The following is a 21,440-nucleotide window of genomic DNA, read 5'->3' on the forward strand; positions in this document are numbered from 1 at the left end:
GATTGATTTTGTGTTGTAACAATGGACTGTATTGTCTGCTCATGGCTCTATTCACCCCACATTTGACTTCTATTTGATAAAACATGCTCCGTCAGTGACTTCAGACAGACAGTGAAACCTGAATAAACAATGTTGAAGCAAGACTCCATAAAGGTTTTAATTGAGTTGATCAACATTTTATTTTTTATTGGACCACACTTCACACATGTATAACCCCAGTGACAGTTATTATCTATGTCTACACTTTCAGTATAATTGCCTCTGATGAAGCATTGACAACCGGCCGTGTGTACAAACGACATTTGGACATGTAGGAAAAGAACACCTTGTTAGTTACACCTGTGGTTTTCCTACCGTCATGTTCAAATATTTCTTGTGAAACAGTATTTTTGGACTTTTCCCTTTTTCAAATACTTGGACACAACAATTACAAGAAATGAAATGACTGCTCTTTGCCCAAAACACAAGTTTCCAATTCATGTCTGATAGAAAAACTCTAAAAACCAGGTACAACGGAGAAAATATTGAATTTCTTTTTCTCCACTTACACCAAGTATGCAACTCAACATCAACACATCATGTTTCACAACACCAAACACTTTCTATTTGGTCTGGGCCTGACTTCATGTTGACACTCTTGAAGGAGGAACTGGCTGGTAAAAGCTGTTGATAACCCCCGGCTCTGTCTGTGTCTCCTGGACACTCGCTGGTTGACTTGTGGCACCTCTGAGTGGTATTTTGGGGAAAGTAAAGACTTTTCCCTCTAACTGTACGGACGCCGGCTGAATGGCTGCTCTGATCTTTCTTTGTTCACAATTGCTTCCTGAATGACTGGAGGAGTGAGCTGTCAAACAGTGGTTACTAAGGCATTGCTGGTAGGTGATTGCCTTCTCAAGATTACTATCGATTCGACTGTTGCTCTGTCTGTCACTGTTTCTTGCAAGACAGCTCCCAGTTTCAGACATGACTGAAGAATGAAAACTCCCAGAAGTCCTCTTCCTTCTCTCTTCATCATCTGCTTGCACTACCCCACCTCCACAGGTACTTTTCCTTGGCCCGTTTTGTGTCTCTGTTTTCCCCAATGTTGACCCAGCATAGTCAGTCCTACTGTTGCAGTAACTGCCTGCATCACTTACAGGGCTGAGTGCTGGAATGTGTGAGGGGGTAACACTGATGTTTCTGGGGCTGCTTTTCCTCTCCCTCTGTGGTAAATCATCTTCTCTGCTCAGGCTGCCATGGGATGAAAGTTTGGCTTCATGGACAGGTGAGTCGCTCTCAGCTTTTATTTGGAAACTAGGACTAGAAGTCGGGGGCCTGCAGTGGACACCAGCACTGTGTTGCCATAGAGATTGGTGGTGATCGCTCTTAATCGTCTGCCTGGAAGTAGTGAGTTTGGGGCAGATAGGTGGCCTGCTTGACATATTAGATGCTAATGTGTGTCCATGAGTCCTGGATGCAGAAGTCTTAGCGGGAGGAGGTCCGGCTGGTGGCCTGGGCTGGCACAGAGGAGGAGGTGGATGTGGTCTTGGGACCGATGCAGAGTAAAAAGCTTGTAGAGTCTCATCAGAGGCCTTTCGTTCTGTTGACCGTCTGGAGGAGAGGAATCAGAATGCAAATTAGACTTAATTTGTTTGGGCTGATGAACCCGGCCTTTTCCAGACTTTCATTCTAATTTAGTTTTAGATGACAGTCCATTGTGTGGTTGGCCTGCATGGCTTCCCCTCTTTTTAATTTCATTTGAATTAATTATGAGATTGTATTACTTTTTTTTTTTTAACTGCTTTTTCTCTATTCTATACGATTATATGAATAATGTTATCGTCCTCTAAGAAGATCTGCACTTTGAAAATCAGCTAGAAACCATTTTAAGATGCCTTTTCATGGACTTGTTTGATTGTATCTCCTGGACAATATTTTATTTATCATATTTATGTAAAATATTAGACCGTCTCCTTGTGGCTTTGGTCAAAGACTATGTAACCATGTTAAGAGAGGTGCTTAACAACAAAACTTACAAACCTGAACCTGGTTTTCATTTCCTTCACAGGGAGAGAGGGCGAGGCCGGGGATGAAGTGGCAAATGAAGAGGGGTAAAGCTCCAAGTCCATTTGTATTTCACCTCTTAACTCTCTCAACTCTGCACACACACAAACACAACAAATCTGAAAAAGCATGAAAATATTGAAACCATCTACTTCCATCCAAGTCTGGGGATTGATTACACTCTTGCTGTTTTAACTAGGCTGCTGCCTCATGTCCTTAAATTACCTTTTATTGCATTTGACCCAATGAAGCTTCTGCAGATTTGAAACTGTGTTTTACCAGCTATGGCAGGAGGGTGGGTAAATCTATCAGCATTCATTTTTCATTTGTAAATGTACTGTCTACTGTGCCACCAGATGGCAGCAAACACCACAATGTCATTATCTGGACTCACCTGAGAGTGAAGGTTCTGATTTACCACTTTTACTCCTGCACTTTTGTTTAATATTTTTCTGCAACACACAGGGACAGAGAAAGAGTTTGTGTTAACGAGGAGTGTACAGTGTAAATGTTTTAAACATGTTCATGAAAAAACACTTGGAAATAGCGAATACGGACAAATGATAAAAATAACTTTGGGAGAAAGAGGAAAGGAATGTGTGTGTGTGTGTGTGTGACCACTAAACGATTGAGCAGCAGTGTTCCATCATAATTTGGCCTCAAAAATCTACATCCAGAGCAACAAAAAACATAGCACTCTCTCTCTTTTTTGTCCGTGTGTGTGTGTGTGTGTGTGTGTGTGTGTGCGTGTCCATCGCTTGCAAAACCAAAAATTTGATTGAAAAGACAGTCTCGTATTTGTGTTGATTATGAATGACTAGCAGCCTCCGCTTCTCATTTTACACTTGCACAAATGCTAATAGAAAGTCTTTATGGCAACCGCAGACTATATAATACATTTCACAAAGAAACACACACAAGCATGTGCACACACACACACACACACACACATACACACACACACACCCAAACATACCCGCAGGCCTGTAGACTGACAGATAAAATATATATTTTTGGTCTATTTTCCCAGTGGGATTCAAACCCAAATCTCCTGGTGCTGTCTTTCAGAGCAGCAGATGAAGAATGTGCGGTCTCTCTGACAGCAAAGTGACTGAAATCCCAAACAGCTGTAAAACACACACACACACACATACACAAAATGAAAATAGGCTTTGTGGTCCATGTGGGGGTTTGACTTGCTGATATTTTAGGAAAGCTTGCATGTTCCTGTCATTACTCTCTTACATGAGCTTCTAAAACTAGAATCCGCCCATGATACAGTGTACACACAAAACATCCCCCTTCAGCTCATGCAAAACCAGAAACAGAAGAACATGGATTGCCACTCCTGCTACAAAATCCAGCTGACACCAGCTGCTGGTGGTGGAGGCCATCTTTTCATCATCTCAGGTGAAAATTTCTGTTGTATCCTGGGAACGTGCTGCTCTATACTGGTTTCCACACATAGTGCTGCAGAATATGATAGTTCAGATTTCTCAATCAGTCTCCATTATTGATTTAATGGTAAACATGTTTAGGTTATGAGGTATTTTGACTGCATGTCTCCTGGATATGCATCACAACACAGAGGATAACAATGTTCTAACTGCTGTTTCTTCATGACTGCTGCCTTCGATTTAACATCACAGTATGAGCAAAGCTGTGGTGCTCCTGTGCTGAAAAAGCACAGCTGATAGTATTAATAGCCAAAACCCCTGGACTGACATCATCTGTTCTATTTTTAACTACACAACTATAAAGGCAAAACTTCTTATGCATTGACGTAAGTCAGTTTGTGTATTTGGATGTGATGCAGTGAGCTTACATGAAGAACCTAACCTGGAAAATAGTGAATGAAAAATGTGCAGAATCATTTTCAGTTTTCGAAAATATAGAGGGTGACACAGACACATGTCCGGCAACACGACATCACAATGTTGGAATAATACAGAAAAAACCTCCCTTACTCATTCCGCACCCTTCCACCAAGTTTCATGGAAATCTTTCAATTGTTTTTTGTGTAAAAACAAAACTACGTAATAAGGCGACCATAACTTTGGAGGTACACTGGTTTTCTGAATAGCTTCCACAGATGGTTTTACACTCAATAGCCACTATAAACTCTTTAACTAGCATAATTGTTAAGACTTGTTTTAACAAGTCTTGTTGTCTAAGAAACGATGAGTCATCACTGTTGTGTTTGGAAACAGTTGCTGCTACATGATGCACTAAAAAGACAATTCGATCGTAGTTCACTGCTCCAGTGAACAGCTGCTATAAAAACTAGATAATTTAACTTCATGGCATAACACAACATTAATAGCAATCTCAGATCAAACACGATGGGGGTGGATGAGAAGCTCGCGGCACTCATCAGACACAGCACTTATCTCCAATTTAATCAAGTACCTTGTTTACAGCTCACTGACAAACACTGACAGAATCATTTTAGACTTTAACACATTTTCTTCTTATTTCCAGTTAATTACCAGCACAGACAATAAAAACTGAGAAAGATCCGACTAATTGTGACAGGCCTTGAAAAATACAAAACAGATGTTCACACTCATGCGCTGAGATTGAGTTGGAAAAGTTCAAATGTTTTCCTGCTTAGCTCTTCAAATGTGTAAAATCTTCACGTTTGGACCAGACTCCAAATTCCTTTTCTCCTTCAAACACATTTACACACTGACAATTTGAATCAGTGGATCTGTGACTACAGTCTAAATATTTTAGACATTATTGTTGGGTAACTAAAGCAAGAATCAAAAAGAATATTGTTTGATTGGCTTTTGCAGCGAGAATTGAGAAACCACTACTTTAAAGCTCATTAGCTTCTCTACTTACAGCTTCCACTATTCCTGTGTCATAGTCTCAGCAGGCGTGGCTTCATGAAGCCTTAAACTGGAGACAGTACATGAATTCACATATTTGTTATCAATAAGAATTTTTAACTTTGATTAAATAATTCCTGATGACGTGTTCTACAACCATAATCTGTGCTGCTTGTCATTTTTTTATTTAACATTTGATTTAGATTTTCTGTATAAACACCTGATAAACAGACTTAATAGGGTTATTGACAGGTCATTTGTCCTCCATGTGCAAATTCCCATTTTCCGCCTTTTTTGTTTCCAGACAAAGTGGCAATGTATAATACTTCCAGACAGTCACACATGTGAGGAGCTCCACACTTTACATCTGCTCGGGAGAAAAGTCTGACATCTGGCCTGTAACATCGCACTCCCTGTTTCTTTCATAATGCTGAACAAGCATGACAGTGTAATCAGATTGTAGGCACACATGCATGTGTGTGTCTTTGTCTATGTGTCTGTCTACATGTATGTATATGTATGCAGTAACCTATTTGAGTGACTGCAAGGGGACTGATCTTACTCAGCACTGCAAAGCTCTTGGCCAGACAGATGGAAAAACAAGCTTTTAGACCGAGCCCTTGCAGGCCTCAAGTGTGTGAGTGTGTGTGTTTGTGTGTGTAAATGGATACCTTGGTAGTATAGAGATTTAAAAGAGCTACCTGGGAGAGTTCAAGGAGTGTTTCAAACTTTAGAGTTTAAAGTTTTAATTTGTAGAACTAGTGTCCCTGCTTGAGGAAATCAAAACATTTTAATGGAAATAATCACCAAAGTTTAATACAGTCAGTGTCAGACTGTGGCGACCCACCATATTCTAAGTTAGTATGTCATAGATTCCTTGTAGATCAGTCTTCAGCACTATTTGCCTCATGCTCACTTGGTCTTTCCTTTTGCACACTTGCACTATTGTTCATTAAGTTTTTACCATCCACGCAGACAGCCACACCTCAGTTCCAGCTGCAGCTGTGTGTGTAGCTGCCAGTGGCATTTGATGCATTTCTCTCACTACAGCTTTTACTCTCTTGTCTGTATACCAGTCACTCGGGTTTTGTTGCATATGAGAATGAAAGGTGTGTGAGAGCAGGTGCACCCGCGCTGGATACATTGTGTGGGACACTTAGTTCTGATTTTGTATTTATAAATAAATTAATCATTTAACAATTAGCATCAAACCAATTAAACCTGATAAACATTGTTCAAATCCTACTGTGGTGTTACATTCTAGTAAAATTTCAAAGAGTGCAATTGCAAGGAACACTAAAACAAGCAAGAGAGTTTATTAGATTCAATTATGTACATATAGCGTAATGTAATTAGGCAATAGAATTCCAAGGTCAAGTATAGCTTCATAAATCAAGATCCTTACAAGGTTGTAATGCCATTCTGAAATTAATGGTCTAACAACAGCACATCAGTCAGTACTTTGACTGTGGCCTGGTTTCCTAGAAATACCTTTAGAATTTGAATCACTACGGTCTGGGAGATAAAATAAAGATAAATTTGTTTTCACTAATGTTTGTCTTACCTTTAAATCCTGCACCAGTCTGTTCAACACTTCACATTCCTCCATTAGCACAGACCTACACAGACAGACAGAGACATAGATAGAAGAAAATAGTCTTGATATTTATCATCAGCACAGTTGCTTTTCATTAAGTAAACTGAGCTGAGGCCAAACGTATAAACTGGGTCAAAGTGGAAACTAAGTGTTTCAGACTCTCACAAACACTAAAGCTCCAATGTTTCCTTTAAAATGGTGAAGATTTTCATTTAAACAAAGATCTTACGAAAAGGACAATAACTTGGTTTCACTGCCCCTAGAATTTTGTGTCCTGCATTATTAGACCACATTTGCGAAAGGTGTTTAAATCTCAACCAGGACACAAATCATTGAGAAAACAAATTCATTTAACTTATTTTATTAACATGAGCAATTTTATCAGTAGCATATGAAATGTAGTGGCATAAGTCAGAGGATATATAAGCAGAAAGGCACCATCCAATCACACAGACCTGACGTCTGCCAAGAGTATAGCCTCTGTGGTTTTCTTACGGTTCTGAGGAAACAGTGTCCTATCTTTCTTTTTCCTCCCTCTCTCCACAATTTCCCCTGCCTCTGGTTACATAACCATAGCAGACGTTATTCACTACTTTTAAATGAAAAAGAATCTGCCTCCTCTTGTCCTGTCTGGGATCCATTTTATGACAATGGGTCCTTTTGTTCTGGTTACTCAGGAAATGGTTGAGAGAGTGAGAGACAGAGAGAGAGAGGGAGAGGGAGGCTCCCTTCTAAGGTAGCCCAAGCGACTGCGCTGCCCCGTGGGCCTCAAAGAAAGGGACGTAGAGGAAGGAAAGGAGGGATGGCGTGTAATGGAGGCCACAGAGGAGAGCTGGGGGGAAAAAATGAGGGGAAAGGAGAGAGCTCAGAGGAACTCACTTACTGAGCACATGTGAATGTCATTTATGACAAACTCACCACAAAGAAAAGGATACGTATAGTAAACACAAGTGATGTGTGTCTTCTCATTGAATTACGTTTCATTGGATTACAAATCGAAGATGGTCCGTGATATTAATTTAGATATTCGTACCATTCCAGTGCAACATGTGATAATGACTGCATCATGGCTGGACCCTGTATGCCAGTGGTATCTAACCTATGGGTTGGGACCACAGACTGTATATAAAGATGGACGATGTGACCGCTCCCATAAAAGTGAAGTCAAAGTGTTTTGGAACCACTGCTGCGTTCTGCTTACCTGAGGCGATCCACCACTTGGTCAATGTCAGTGACATTCAGCTTGTCTCTAACTGCCTCAATCTCGTCTTCAGCGCTGGACTGGACTGAACAACGAGAGCTTGGTCTGAGGAAGAGGAGGTGATTTCAAGAGATTTTCTACATGATGAGACGCACTGTATCACATCAGTAAAATATTTTTCAAACCTGCTTCCGTTCTCAGTATCTCCAGGGCTCAAACAGTTACTGTAACGTCTGTCAAGGTGACCAAGGGCGTAGTTTACAGTCTCAGGTTTGTACCGAAATAGGAGCTCCTCGCCGTCTCTATAGCAACGACAGTACATACAAAGATGAAACCTCAGTCAGTTGACTTTATCTGCAGTTTTTTCACTGCTCTCTCTTGGTGTGCTGAATAATGTGCTTGCCCTGAGAGTGTTAACATCTCGAAACTTGATGTTTTACTTTAGATTATTTAAATCTATATTGTTTGTGCCTTATATCAATTGTATTGGTTTTATTATGTCTATTTTTCATGTGCAATATTCTGTTTTTTAATTTTTTTATTGTCTTTCAGTTGTAAAGCACTGAAATGAATAGCTGAACAGAGTCTAAAAAAAGTCACACTCTTGCTCCAAGCAGGTTGATCTATTAGCACTTTAAGCTTAGTTAAAATTATACAATTTACAAGATTTCATGGGTAAAAAAGCAAAGACATGAATTTTCAGAATGATCCCTAATGATTGGAGAAAAATAAACCAACTACTGGTGCAGGCAGCTGCAGTCTGGTCAGTTCTGTGTCATTTTATAGCCTTTGACTGAGGGAAAATGCCTTCTCTCTGGCTGCTCAGACAATGACATGAAGGTGTGGGTGGATGGCTGGTGCATCAGGGCCCCACAGGAGGAGGCCAATAAGATAAATCAGTTGACTTTTACAAGGTACACACCCACCCACACCCTCAAACAAATGATTCAAATCACAGGAGAAATCTGGTGTGGGGATGAGCACTACTGTCGTCTTCCTCGGCACTTAGCTGCTGCTGTTAATGAGGATTCACACAGATAAGTTGCATTAGGTCTTTGCTGCAAATCCAGTTAAAGGTCCAGTGTGTCAGATTTAGGTGAAAGGGAACTATTGGCAGAAATTTAATGTAGAATAATCCTCATTATGTTTTGACTAGTTCGTTTCATCTAAATTGTATGAATTTTCTTTACCCCAGAAAAGGCCCTATATATTTAAGTACTTTATATTCCAATACTTTATATTTACATGGAGGGGACCCTCTCTACGGAGGCCGCCATGTTTTTTACATTAGTCCAGACTGGACAAACTAAACACCTTTTGAGTTTTTATGACAATTAAAGGTTACCACAGTTTCTTTTTCATGTTTGGAAGTGGAGGGTGAGGTGAGGGGTGTTCAGCTGCAACATGCAATTTCAACACAAGATATCACAAAATACTACACACTAACTTTAAGTGAAAGTGCAATTAAAGTGTGAACAGTTTTAGCCCCGATATACACATGGGACTTAGCCTAATTAATTGTACGATCAAAGGCCTGAAACTCACAGACACACACACACACACACACACACACACACACACACACACACACACACACACACACACACACACACATACACAGTGCCATGCGTCAAAATCAACAAGTATACTAAAGCCTACTTCAAAGAGCAAAAGCGATTTGTGCTGGCACGGACTTGTGTGGCACCAATACTTGGATTTGTTCCCATGCAGCCAATAACAAAGGGCTACATTTCTCCCTCTGAATGGCACTTATTATAATCCATTTACATCCGAGCCGCAGCACTTTACAAGAGTGACTTGTGATGTGTGAGCGAATCAGGCTTCCGTCTGTGTCTTGCTCAGTGGCACTTTAATAGTCACGGTGCCTCAGTGGCCTCATGGTTACTTGATTGTCAACTTAAACATCAGGCCGTGCTGCTGTCCCTGTCAACAGAGCTGCCATAACAAGCACCAGGGTTACAGTATATATTCCAAAACCTTTTTAATTGTGCAGGAGATTAAAACGGGGGAATGTTGCTCATATAGGGATCAGTGTTGTTTGGTTTAAACTGAAATATCTCAAATGTATTGGACAGACGTGCTTACAATTTGTGCAGACATTCATGGTCCACACAGTGTGTATCATAAGTCTCATGATCTTTTTCCTATCACCCAAAAATGAGGTTCACGTTTGTAGTCTTGACGGAAACATTTCAACAACTACTGTTTTATATTAATTACCATTAAATGTGGTTCATATGTTCAAGTTTCCCTCAGAATTAATTTTTTTGTTTGTCTCCTATTTAATATGGTTTGGTTCAATACCTAAAGCATTATTGACATTGACAAAAATTATTCATTTGTCCCAGCTGCCATTGGCCTTTAAAAATAACTACCTCCATCGAGCAGGTTATTTTAATTTTTCAAAACTACGGAACTTGGTGGAAAGATATTGTATGGGTCAGGAAAGAACCTATTAACCTACCATTCATTTCTCAGAGAATATCTCATGGGTGATGATGACCTTCATGTTATTTAATGTTTTTTATATTGTATATTGTCCATCTTTGAGGTGTGTGTGGACACTGATGTCTTTAATACAGATCATTTCATTTTTTAAGTCAAGCTGGCACAAATCTGTTAACAGCAGTGATTCCAAACGGAGGATGCACGCACGCACGCAGGCACGCACACACACACAAAACCCCACAGTTTCCTGCTGCCTTTAGCTTAAAACTACAACATAAATGGACAGAGACAAAATCACAATAAAAGGAAGGCGACAAATTGACAGGCAATAAATGGTTTGTCACAAAAACGGAGAACAATCCATCTGTGCTTTTCATAAAAAGCCTCTGTGAAACCAGAGAGGTGTCATGGGGCAACATTCCAGGCAGCAGCGAGCCAGTTGCTGGGATAGTTACCAGCTCATACGACTGCACACTCTCTCTCACACACTCACACATACACATTGTGACACATCGTTTAGGCTATTAAACTGTAATGTGAGGATGTGTTAGGAAAGGCAGTTTTACTAACTGATATTATCCTGCCAAAAGTTTTTATGAGATTCTTCGGGATATTTTAATGCAAGTCATTAAATTAGAAATTGCTACAAGCTCATCTCCGATGACTTGTGTGATTAGCTGCAGCAATTAGAAAGTTTTATTACTACTTCATATACCTCACAGACAACTACTTCATAAAAACGACACGCAAAGTATCAAGCTTCCCTGTTGTAAGTTTGTGATGTAAGGTTTAAACACGCCTTTAATCCAATCAAGCTTTAAAATCTAGACTAGTATTTGTTGCTGTGGAATGCATGGATGTCTCCCTCCTATAATTGACTTATTGTTCATCAGTTCCTAAATTAGTTCGCAGCATTTCCATGCAGAAACCCTTTGTTCCACTGTTTTCCAATCTCATTTGTAACTGACAAGGGAACACAATTTAGTATTTTATGGCTCTCTTTGTTTGGGCAAAAATGACAGAGAGTGTGAGAGCAGGGTCTTAACCTTCTTGCCCGGTCCCATCGCATGGCATGTGAAAAAGCCATAAATAAGTGCTTGCGTCCTTGTTTTCGAAAAGTCTCTCACACTGAGATTTTGCATGAAATTGCATTCACTGAATGTTAGAGAAATAGATCATATGTTGACTTTAACGGGTGTTTTTACATCTGGACCAAAACTACCTTAAAAAAGTATTTTCCGTCTGATTTCAACTATAAAAAGTAAATAAAAGCCCAATTCCTGCCATTTTGTCAGCCTTCATAAAGTTTAATTAAGGGCTGAGAGATGAATAATTGTCTCGTATGAATTTTTCATGCTGTGCTGTAAAACTGGGGACATGTGGAGTATATTAAAGCTATGGCTGTACTTTAAAGACAATACTCTTTGTCATCTGTCACAGTGTCTGTACCTGTTTCCCTATACAATTACAATAAAATTAGTAAAGCTAACGTTATTACCTCCTCAAAGGCTTTCAACCCTTTCTGTTTGTTTCTTAGTCGGTTTGTTTTTAAGCTCGATTACTCTTCTACTGGATGGATTACCACAAAACCTTGTGGCAGGATGTACTGTGTTTCTTCTAATGTACATAAACTTATACTGTTATCATCACTGGATTTAGATGTACTGCCCTACAAGTACAAATTAATTTAACCCATTATGTTTTTGGACAGTATGTCCAAAGGAATCCTTAAGTGCAGTGAATTTAAGTGTGGGAGATCATACACCTACCTTCCCTCCCTGCTGGCTCTTTCTCTGAGCATCTGTAGTAACATCTTGACCTCAGCCCTCACCAGCTCTTTAACAGCAGGGGGGTCAGCCAGGGGGGAGCCCTGCTGACGTGGGAGTGGGGTCCCTGTCCTGCTGTCATGGTTTCCGCCTTGCTGGCTCTCCTGCCACACCTTGTACCACATCTCCGCCTTCAAGAAGTACCACAGTTAGTGAAGACAACCAGAGGTTTTACACAAACACCTTTTCAACATGTGTTTTACAAATATAGGAGTTCTTTCATGTCAATAGTAAGAAAGTGTATTAATTGTTGTGCGGTATCCACAAGGTGATGGCTCATGATACTGTGACGCGTTTGCAGCAGAGTGGGCCGTCGGGATACAATATGATATAAGCAGTGATTCAGTCGAACATCATTGAGTGACTGCTGATCCTGATTGAGGATGAAATCAAGACTTCATGTCTCAGAGAAGCCACGTGAGAACTATCTTACTACCTCTGAGTCTCAGTGAGTCAAAAATATCTTTGAATGAGTGTAACAATACATTCTCATGGAGCAAATGGAGTACATGGAACCAAAGTTAATTTATATTACACCAACATTTCCCTGTTGTGTAATCCCTAAATTACTAAAGAGAGGCTAAGCTTCTACATGTGCAACATGGAAGGTACATTTCATATTTTATGTTTTTATGAAAAACCTTTTCTCAATTCTTATTTTCATTTTCTCTTATAAAAAACATTGTCAGAGCTTTTTTCCTCGCCCCTGTTTACTGTAAACTGTTTTGAACACAGTGTTCTTAAACTTTTTGAAAACAGTGTCACACATTGTTAAACCGCTTTCACACTATATTATGTCTAAGAAGCAAGGGACACTAACTACATGTGGCTGAGCACAGTCATTTTGTGGTCGGCCTTTTCACCAGACAAACACTCTTGTGTGCTGCAGGACCATGCTGTTTTTCAGTCTGTGTAGTTTTACTGGGATTACTGCGGATGAAGGATTTGTACAAAAAGAGTGAAAAAGTTAGTCTTTATGCGTGACTTCCTGCTAAGCTAGGAGAAGGGCTGAGTGCCCAGGACTATACTTTGCAGTTAGTATTCTGCATTTGAATGCACACCTTCTATGTGAAAATGCAGATGGGCACACTCAAGTTTGGTTTAAATACACGTCTTCGAACCTGTGTCCTGCCAATCATTCCTGTCACGTTGAAAAACGCCACTTGAAAGAAATATACTGGAGGACACTGAACCCACCACTCCACACACACACAGCCCTTTTCCCTCACACGGTTCTCCTGCTCCTGTCTCTGGGTGTTGAGGTGTTTATGTTACAGGATTCGAGGCCCCGCTAGCTAACGAGTTGTTCCTGGAATTCCCCCCCCCCTCCCACTGCTGCGATACTGTTGATCTCATCTAGGAGCTATCTTAAGGGAACGCTGTTTAAACCTGTCAGTTAGAAAAAAAACTACAGAGAGCTACTACTCTAAATTATTTAAATTGCATTTTAGAGAACATTAGCCCAAAACAGCTCATTTTCATTCAGTGAAGAGAGGAAGAGTTTATCTGCAGGTACAGGAGCCTGGCCCTGTGGGCACACTCGAAAAGAGAGGCAAATATTCCTTTTGATCCCACCGCCGGAGACAATGGTGACCTTGATGGAGAGAGGAATGGCCCGGCCAAGGAATGAAGGAGTAGCCTGCAAATCCAATATTACTTTTCCCAGTGGCTTACTGACGGATGGAATTCATTACATGGGACAGAGGAGAGAAAAAAAGGAGGCATAGAGATAGATAGACAAGGAAAGGGGAAAAAAAGAGAGAGGGCAATGGTCCACCTCACAGTAAATGTTCACTCACCCACCACTGTATCTGGAGCACCTGAACACCTGCTTATTCATACAATTACCCAATCAGCCAGTCATGATGCAGCAGTGCAATGTACACACTCATGCAGATACAGGTCAGGAGCTTTGGACTTTGGACATTTGAAGAAAGGTCGAAGTTGAGTTGTTGCTTATTTTGTGGAGAAAGTTGGGGTTGGTTCTGGTACCTTGTCATGATACCTCCATAGGGGATTTTCTGGGCATGCCCAACTGGGAGGGAGCCCAAAGGTAAACCTAGAACTCACTGGAGAGATTACATATCCCACCTGGCCTCTCCAGGAACCCTAGAACCCTAGCACACTCAGCCTGCTGCCAAAGCGACTGGACCTCAGATGAGCAAAAGAAAATGGACGGATGGAAAAAGTTACTTTGAGGGTGTTGGACTATTCTCAGTATTTTCTGACACTGCTGATCTCTTTTCACGCACAACAGTCTTTAGAGAATAGTGCCAAAAAACAAAAAAACAGCCAGTAAGCACCAGATCTGAATCCATCAGCACACATTTGGGATGTGACAGAGCAGCATGGATGTGCAGCTGACAAATCTGCAGAGATGATGTGATTTAATCACAAGAACATGAAACAGAATCTCAACAGAACATTTCCTACATCTTGCTGAATACATGCCACTAAGAACCGGGGCAGTGTTGATAGCAAAACGAGGAAATAGCCAGTATATCTGATAAAGCACTTTGTGAGTGTGTTTACTTTTCGCTGGGAATTTCCCAAACTGCTAAATCTTTCTTTCCATCTAGGGTCTTACACATACTGCATACAAAGCTGTAGGTGGATTATACTTTGTACTTCTATCTTAGTGAAGACATCCATTGGTATAACGTCTCCCTTACCCTAACTGTAACCATCACAACTACATACCTTATCCTTATCCTACCCTAGTCCTAATTCTAACTGTAACCAAATCTTGACCCTTTAAGATCCCAGTGAAAGTGAGGAGCAGCCAATATGTCTTCCAGTTTTAGGCTCAAAGTGGTTCTCACAAAGATTCCTGTACAAGATGACAAAGACAGACAGACAGACAGACACACACACAGACAGACAGACAGACACACACACACACACACACACACACACACACAGACTTAACCTGTTCTGAAGTTGCCACATGTGACCTTTAGAATTTAACTGTCACTAAAACAATATGTGGTCAGTGTGTACATGGAACATTTTGAGAGCTGAGACAGACTGTGTGTGTGTGTGTAAGTGTTTTAAAAGTTTTTTCTGGCCTGTTGGTGCACTACAGGGAGATAGGTGATAAAATCTACAGATGGAGAGATTTAAATACCAAACAAACACACAATGAAACAGAAAAGACAGAGGTTGGCAGACGTGAAAGAAATCAGAAGCATGTGTATGCACTATGTGACAAAAAGAAGACAGTTTAAGGACATGACCTGGCTTTTTAGTGAGATGTGTGCTACTCCACCTTAGCAGGGTACTTTCTCTCATATTGACTGTGCAACTGTGTCTAGAGTGAGATCACTTAGCCAGAGCTGAGCTTTTTGGGGCAAATAGTTTACTTGGCCTTGCGTAAATATTGATGTCTGCCTGGCTCCCATTTGAAGTTTACTGCGGCACCATGCCAGTTAACCCACATTTCACTTTTATTGGGGAGTCTGGTCATTGTAATTAATAAACATATGCAGCCAAACTAACCTACTTACAAACCCTAAATAACGGTTCTTGAGCTGTTTGGCCAGGAATGCTTAGCTGAGCAAATTTTTTGATGCAACCGGCTCAAGTGGAAATTCTTGCTTGAGCAATCTTACTCGAAAACAGACCCAGCGTCTGGAGTCTTTGAAAGGATAAAGAAAAAACATGAATGATGAATCAGCCAAAGAGAAATGTTACAGCTTAAAAGCCAAGCGCTGTTGAGCTATAGACTGGCTGGAGAAAGAAAAAACACTGGAGATGTAAAAAAAATTTTAAAATAAAAGTCTCACCTCAGTGTGCACTTCTGTATACATGTCAACCAGGAAGTGGCCCAGTGCCATGCGGATCTTTGACAATTCTGATCCAGGAACATGTTCAGAGATCAGGCTCCACAGGGACAGGCCCCTGCACCAGAGCTGGCTCTCATCAGGGGACTGCATACAAGTGGCAGTCTAAACAGGGAAATAAAGAAATAACATGTGGTGCATTTACTGAAATACTGCATTTAAATCTAGAGAAACATCAAATTTAAAGGATATATAAGTATAAATATAAGGATCTCCTCTGGGAAGTGGCATAAATATAAATATAAATATACAGAAATTTACAGCATGGGTGTGGTTGGTTGGTTGGTAGCAGTGGTAGACTGTAACAAAGGACATTTCATGCATCTGTACTTAACTCGTTTAATCCAATCAGCAAAAACCTTTACTCTTAACAATCCATTATTTAACATCTTAAGCACTGGTGAAGAAATAACTAACATGGATTCAGAAGAGGCCGAGACTCAGCCATTAATTCAAGTGACAATTCAAGTGTTTCCTGCAGAATCCCTCATTAATATGAGTCTCTACTGTTCTTACAATCCACAGTTAATGATGTAGTAAATCAACTGCCTACACTCAAGTACTATGTTTAAAAGCAGGTACTTAGAACATCTCAGTCGATTTATTTGTACTTTAACTTTAGGAAGGTTTCTAACTTCATCAGCTTTGTCTCCATTCACTGTCTGCTAGTGGCAGCTAACGTTAGCCAGAGAAGCTACAACCTCTTCCCAGGACTAGCTAGCAAGCTACTAAAACAACACGAAGAGCTCATGGAGCGATTCTTCAACACGTTAAAGATTTAATAATGGAACTATCGTGTAAAGCTCCGGTGAAGTTCATAAAAAAATGCGAGGAACAGCTGCTCACCTCAGTTTGTGTTTTGTTGGTAGCAGCTAGCAAGGCTGTGGTTACCAGGGTAAACTTCCCGGTTGCTAGGGGGAAAGATATCGCAAGATCTTTGAACGTAATAATAAAGTTAATACATTTTTACAGTTTTTATGTTGTGTTCAAATAAATATTGATAGTACATGTTTAAAATGCATCACGTTAATTTAAACACATGCGATGCACGGTGATTATTTTATGTTTTAAGCCACTTCCGTCGCACCTGAGCTCCTGTGGAAGTCTATCTCGAGATGTTAACCTCTCGGGGAGGAACATGAGACGGGAGCTGAGACTGTGTGACCTCTGAAGGAACCAGCGATTATTACTTTCCCTCTTTATCCCTCAAACCTCCACCCCCTTCCGGGCTCCGCAGCAGTGAGCGCAGCCCGGGCAGCGCGCAGTGGAGGGAGGACGCACGGGCGGAGGTTCATCCAACAATGGAAGAAACTTTTCCAAACTGATCCCAGCTACTGTGGAGGTTTCACTTCGCTCCGTCGTTAACTTCTGCCTCGCTTTGGACTAAGTGAGATACATCATGGCGCAGGTTTCCAGTGAGCGCCTGTCCGTGGAGCGCAGGATACGCGCGACGCTGTTGGCACTGCTGCTGTGCGCGCAGGCCGGGTTTGGGTTCTCCGTCGCCGGGCAGCAGGACAGCACCTGCGAGGCCAACGGCAGCATCTACTACGTCGGGGAGTGGTACTTTCTGGACTCGGACCACTGCACCCAGTGTGAGTGCACCGCCGAGGGGTCAGCATGTGCCCGCACCGAGTGCACCTCTCTGCCGGCTGCGTGCATCCATGTCAGCCACTACCCCACCGACTGCTGCCCCAGGTGCGAGAAGATCGGCTGCGAGTACCGCGGAGTGGTGTACGAGCTGGGACAAAACTTCCAGGTAGTGATGACACATGATCTCCTGTAAATACACCACTGTGACAAAAGGCTGCAGTATTACTGCAAAACTTTTATTTTCAAGCATAAAAACACTGACCTTGTGTGGACTTCACGGGGCCCAAAGCTAAAGTTAATTTCTGAGGGTCAGATGTGAATCGTGGTTAGGCTGAGGTTGGATTAGGCCTGAATCAGCCATGGTTTAAATTGGGGATAAGGTTTTGGTTAAGCTGACAAATGGAAGTCAATGCAAAGATGAGATAAAATGAGATAATCCTCATTGGTTCCACAATGGGGAAGCAGCAGCAAGGACGGTAAAATACACACAGTACAAGTAATAAATAAGTACCATGTAACACAAACAAAAGGAAATATGTGTATATATAATATGCAATGTAATCAGAATATGTACAATTTAAACAGAATACATACATTGTGAGCAGAACAGTGTAACAGGATTGAACGTTAAACATTGAAAAGTCCTAATAATATCTTTGCAAACGTGCGTGTGTGAATGGGAAGAGAATTAAAGGAGGTTGCCAAGTCCAACACTGTAAAATAAAACAGTTTTAAAGATATTTTTATCAATAACAATTTATTTGAAATATTTTCACTCAAGTTCCAAATGCAGCTACATATATTTTGTATAACATGGCTAATTTTCAACAGGAATGTCAGAGGAAACCCAGAACAACATTGGCCCTTTTAATCATTTTAAACATCACAGTCAAGTAGAGCTTCAGGTGCTCTGCGTTAACTTTCTAGTTTTATGCATTTATCTATCACAGATATCACAAAACAAAAATGAGCACCAGTTCAACATAGTTGATGATTTAACTTTAGATTTCTTGGCTGGTTCATGCAGGTGTTCTGTAACCACTGTTCCTTTTCATTCATATATATATGCACCTATAATCTTTCTAAACATCTGTGTTAGAAATAGATGAAGATTTGATGGTAATTCTTTCTAAAAAACTCTGAACCACATGATTTGTATGTTGGTGTAACTTGAGCATAGAGCAGGGAATTGGAGGTAAATGGCGCCCCCTATTGAGATGGCATGAATAGGGCCTGGTGAACAAACTGTGTCAGCTCACTATCAACGATTAACTCTGATTTACATCATGAAGAGATTATAAAACGACGCATGCTGAGTCTCACTGAGTTTGTTCTCTCGCAGCCGTCAGAATGTGAGCAGTGCACCTGTGACAGTGATGGCATCGCCCGCTGTCTTGTTGCAGACTGTGCCCCTCCACCGTGCGTCAACCCCGTCTACGAGCCTGGAAAATGCTGCCCTGAATGCAAGGAGGGTAAGATGGAGAAATACTGTGTTAAAAAGCTTTTCATACTAAGTGGATGCCACCCTGAGATCTTTAGTCTATCTTCAGTCTATCTTTGCATGCAGAGGTGGGTGCAGACTACACCCAACACCATCCACTCAAGCAGTCAAGCACACTTATCTTTCTGTTGCTCGTCTCCCCAGGTCCTAACTGCTACACTGACGCCTCCCGCAGTCAGGTCATTCCTGCAGGAGAGCCAGTCTGGGTCGACTCCTGCACCAAGTGTCGCTGTCATGACGGCCAGGACGCCGGCTACTGGGAAGGAAACCGTCTTGCTACCTGTTCCCGCCTCAAAAACTGCACACCTGAACAACCGTCCACCCAGCACAACTGATCCGGGCCTGTCAGCAGAGAGTCAGCTGTCTTCTTAAAATACAAATTCCTGGAGCGCAGATCAGCTGCACACCTGCCACATCTAAGACGATGCTGAACCCTTCTCTGCAGCTAAAACAAAATGTCATCTTAAATGTCAGACTTAACGGATCATCTGCAACCACAGAAATCTTTGGAAACAGCAACCAAAGACTTTAAGCTCAGCGGTCGTGTCAAGGATAATCCATCCAATATTTTTATATCACTGACGAGGCCACATGAATTTGTCCCTTTTGTGGACAAGCATGAATCATCAATGTTTCCTCAGGCTGGAGGTCCAGAATTATCATCTGAAGTTGTGACCCTGTTGTGTTGCTGTCATTCTACGTGCTTTTGTGAGTTTTAATTAGTTACAACAACTAATTGACCCAAAGAAACCTCAGGGCAACCGCAGGAGTACTAGTTCTATCAATAGGGACCAACAGCAAATTGTTCACCCTCTTGGCCTCTGACAGCTTCATGCTGCCACGGCACAGTTATGTAAACGAACAGATTCAATTTCATATTGCTAAACTAGAAGATGAAATGTATCTCTTGAAAAACCAAAACGGTGACACCAGACGCAGGAAAACAGGGATGAATGTCTTCATTCAAATACTAGAAAACCTTCAACAAGGCCCAACAACACTCCCTAAATTGCCCTTTTTTTTAATCAAGATCCTTGAATTATTCTCTCGGAAATCAGTGAAAAAAAGCAAAATCTGGCAATTTTAGATAGAATAAAATTTTCCGGGTACTTCCCTGATTTATACAACATACTCCCTCCAAGTTTTGTGTTAATCTGTCTCATAACAATAATGGGACAGTGTTGTAAGAATAATAGATCTCAAACACCAGCAACCATTGTTCTTAACATCTGTGCTTCTAAAGAAAAATCCAGAATTAAAGACATCTGATAGGAACTAGAAATAAACCTGACTCCAGATCTCTGCTCTTTGACATTTCATCTGCCTATAGACTCCAACAATATGTTTTTATAATCTTTAAGGTAGTGGGCGTTTACAAACTTTAAAGACCCAGATGATGTTAATTTTGTACATTTCCAGACGTACTGTGTTAAACTACAGCCGAAGCACAAATGCAATGAGATTACTGGATGATAAGGATTTGTAATTGACCTGTCACGACTTGAAGCTGCACCAAAAATATATGCAGAGCTGTGATGCAATTTAGACGAGTGAATGGCTCAGTGAGGCACTAAACAATTTGAAACTGTTCTATACATTTTAAAATGTTATTTCCATTCTAACTGAAACACAATGGATGAGACTTTGTCCTGAGACATTGTAAGAGACGTATAAGAGACTTTGCTATAGCCTAACATAACTGTACAGTAGTAGACATTTGTAAACAGAGTTTCATTCAATGGACTTGTATTTGTGCATGTAAACTGTAGAGGAGGAAAAGAAAACATAATTTAGTGCTTTAGTCCTTGCTGTTTCCATTGTCAGGTTAAAACGATCATTTACTGTATTCAGAATCAGTGTATGATGAAATGTAGCATTAGGTGAATCGTCATTTTATAGTTTTGTATGCAGCCGCTCATTGATGATGATTTTTCTATTATTTTAATCAAGAGGGACATTTAAATGAAAACCCAAAATAATCTCATGTGTCTATTTGCAGTGTTGGAGGCTGTTATTTATATCTAAGACACCAAAAGAGCTTCTCTATGAAGTGTAATGTTACAACCGATGAGTTCCTCAGCCTTAAATCTTCATTATTTTAAAGCAAGGTTTGAAATGAAGTGCACACAAGTAAATTATATTTTGTCAGAATGTGTTAGAATGAGAAAAAGGAGCGGTTCTACTATAGCAATCATGCTCATCTAGAGACAGGAGTAGTTTGACATTCTGGAAAATATGCAAAATCTGCTTTCTTGCTTACATTAGAAGATCAACACCACTGTACCTTTATGCTAAACTAAGCTAACAGGCCTATTGACATGTTTATTTTGTATTTCCCATTTTGTCAACTCTTTCCTTTACGTGCAGGTTTCAATCCACTGCCTGAAACCAAAGGGAACTGACCCCCCTCCCCAAACCATGTAATGTCTCATGATGGTAATATACTGACATCCTGTAAAGTATTTCATATTAAAAAACCTTTTCATTTCCATTAACTATTGCTCACTTTGTTTTTTTTCTTCTGTCCATAACGTCTA

At 40.7% G+C, this 21,440-nt stretch overlaps 2 protein-coding genes across 2 annotated transcripts; one reads left to right on the forward strand and one right to left on the reverse strand.

The window, feature by feature from the left end:
- Positions 1 to 143: 143 nt before the first annotated feature.
- Positions 144 to 17,042, reverse strand: ccdc24 (coiled-coil domain containing 24). The gene is made up of 10 exons (XM_020113437.2): positions 16,900 to 17,042; positions 16,659 to 16,723; positions 15,756 to 15,917; positions 11,914 to 12,101; positions 7,861 to 7,977; positions 7,676 to 7,780; positions 6,442 to 6,496; positions 2,438 to 2,495; positions 2,020 to 2,137; positions 144 to 1,590 (listed from the first exon to the last, which is right to left on the reverse strand). Exons 3-10 carry the CDS (start codon positions 15,903 to 15,905, stop codon positions 624 to 626), a joined length of 1,758 nt encoding a protein of 585 aa, XP_019968996.2. The 5' UTR covers positions 15,906 to 15,917; positions 16,659 to 16,723; positions 16,900 to 17,042; the 3' UTR covers positions 144 to 623.
- On the forward strand, positions 16,987 to 21,398 carry LOC109647645 (von Willebrand factor C domain-containing protein 2-like). The gene is made up of 3 exons (XM_020113456.2): positions 16,987 to 17,568; positions 18,745 to 18,874; positions 19,048 to 21,398. Exons 1-3 carry the CDS (start codon positions 17,212 to 17,214, stop codon positions 19,236 to 19,238), a joined length of 678 nt encoding a protein of 225 aa, XP_019969015.1. The 5' UTR covers positions 16,987 to 17,211; the 3' UTR covers positions 19,239 to 21,398.
- Positions 21,399 to 21,440: the final 42 nt, after the last annotated feature.

The sequence above is a fragment of the Paralichthys olivaceus genome, chromosome 16 (assembly GCF_024713975.1).
Source record: "Paralichthys olivaceus isolate ysfri-2021 chromosome 16, ASM2471397v2, whole genome shotgun sequence".
NCBI classification, from domain to species: domain Eukaryota; kingdom Metazoa; phylum Chordata; class Actinopteri; order Pleuronectiformes; family Paralichthyidae; genus Paralichthys; species Paralichthys olivaceus.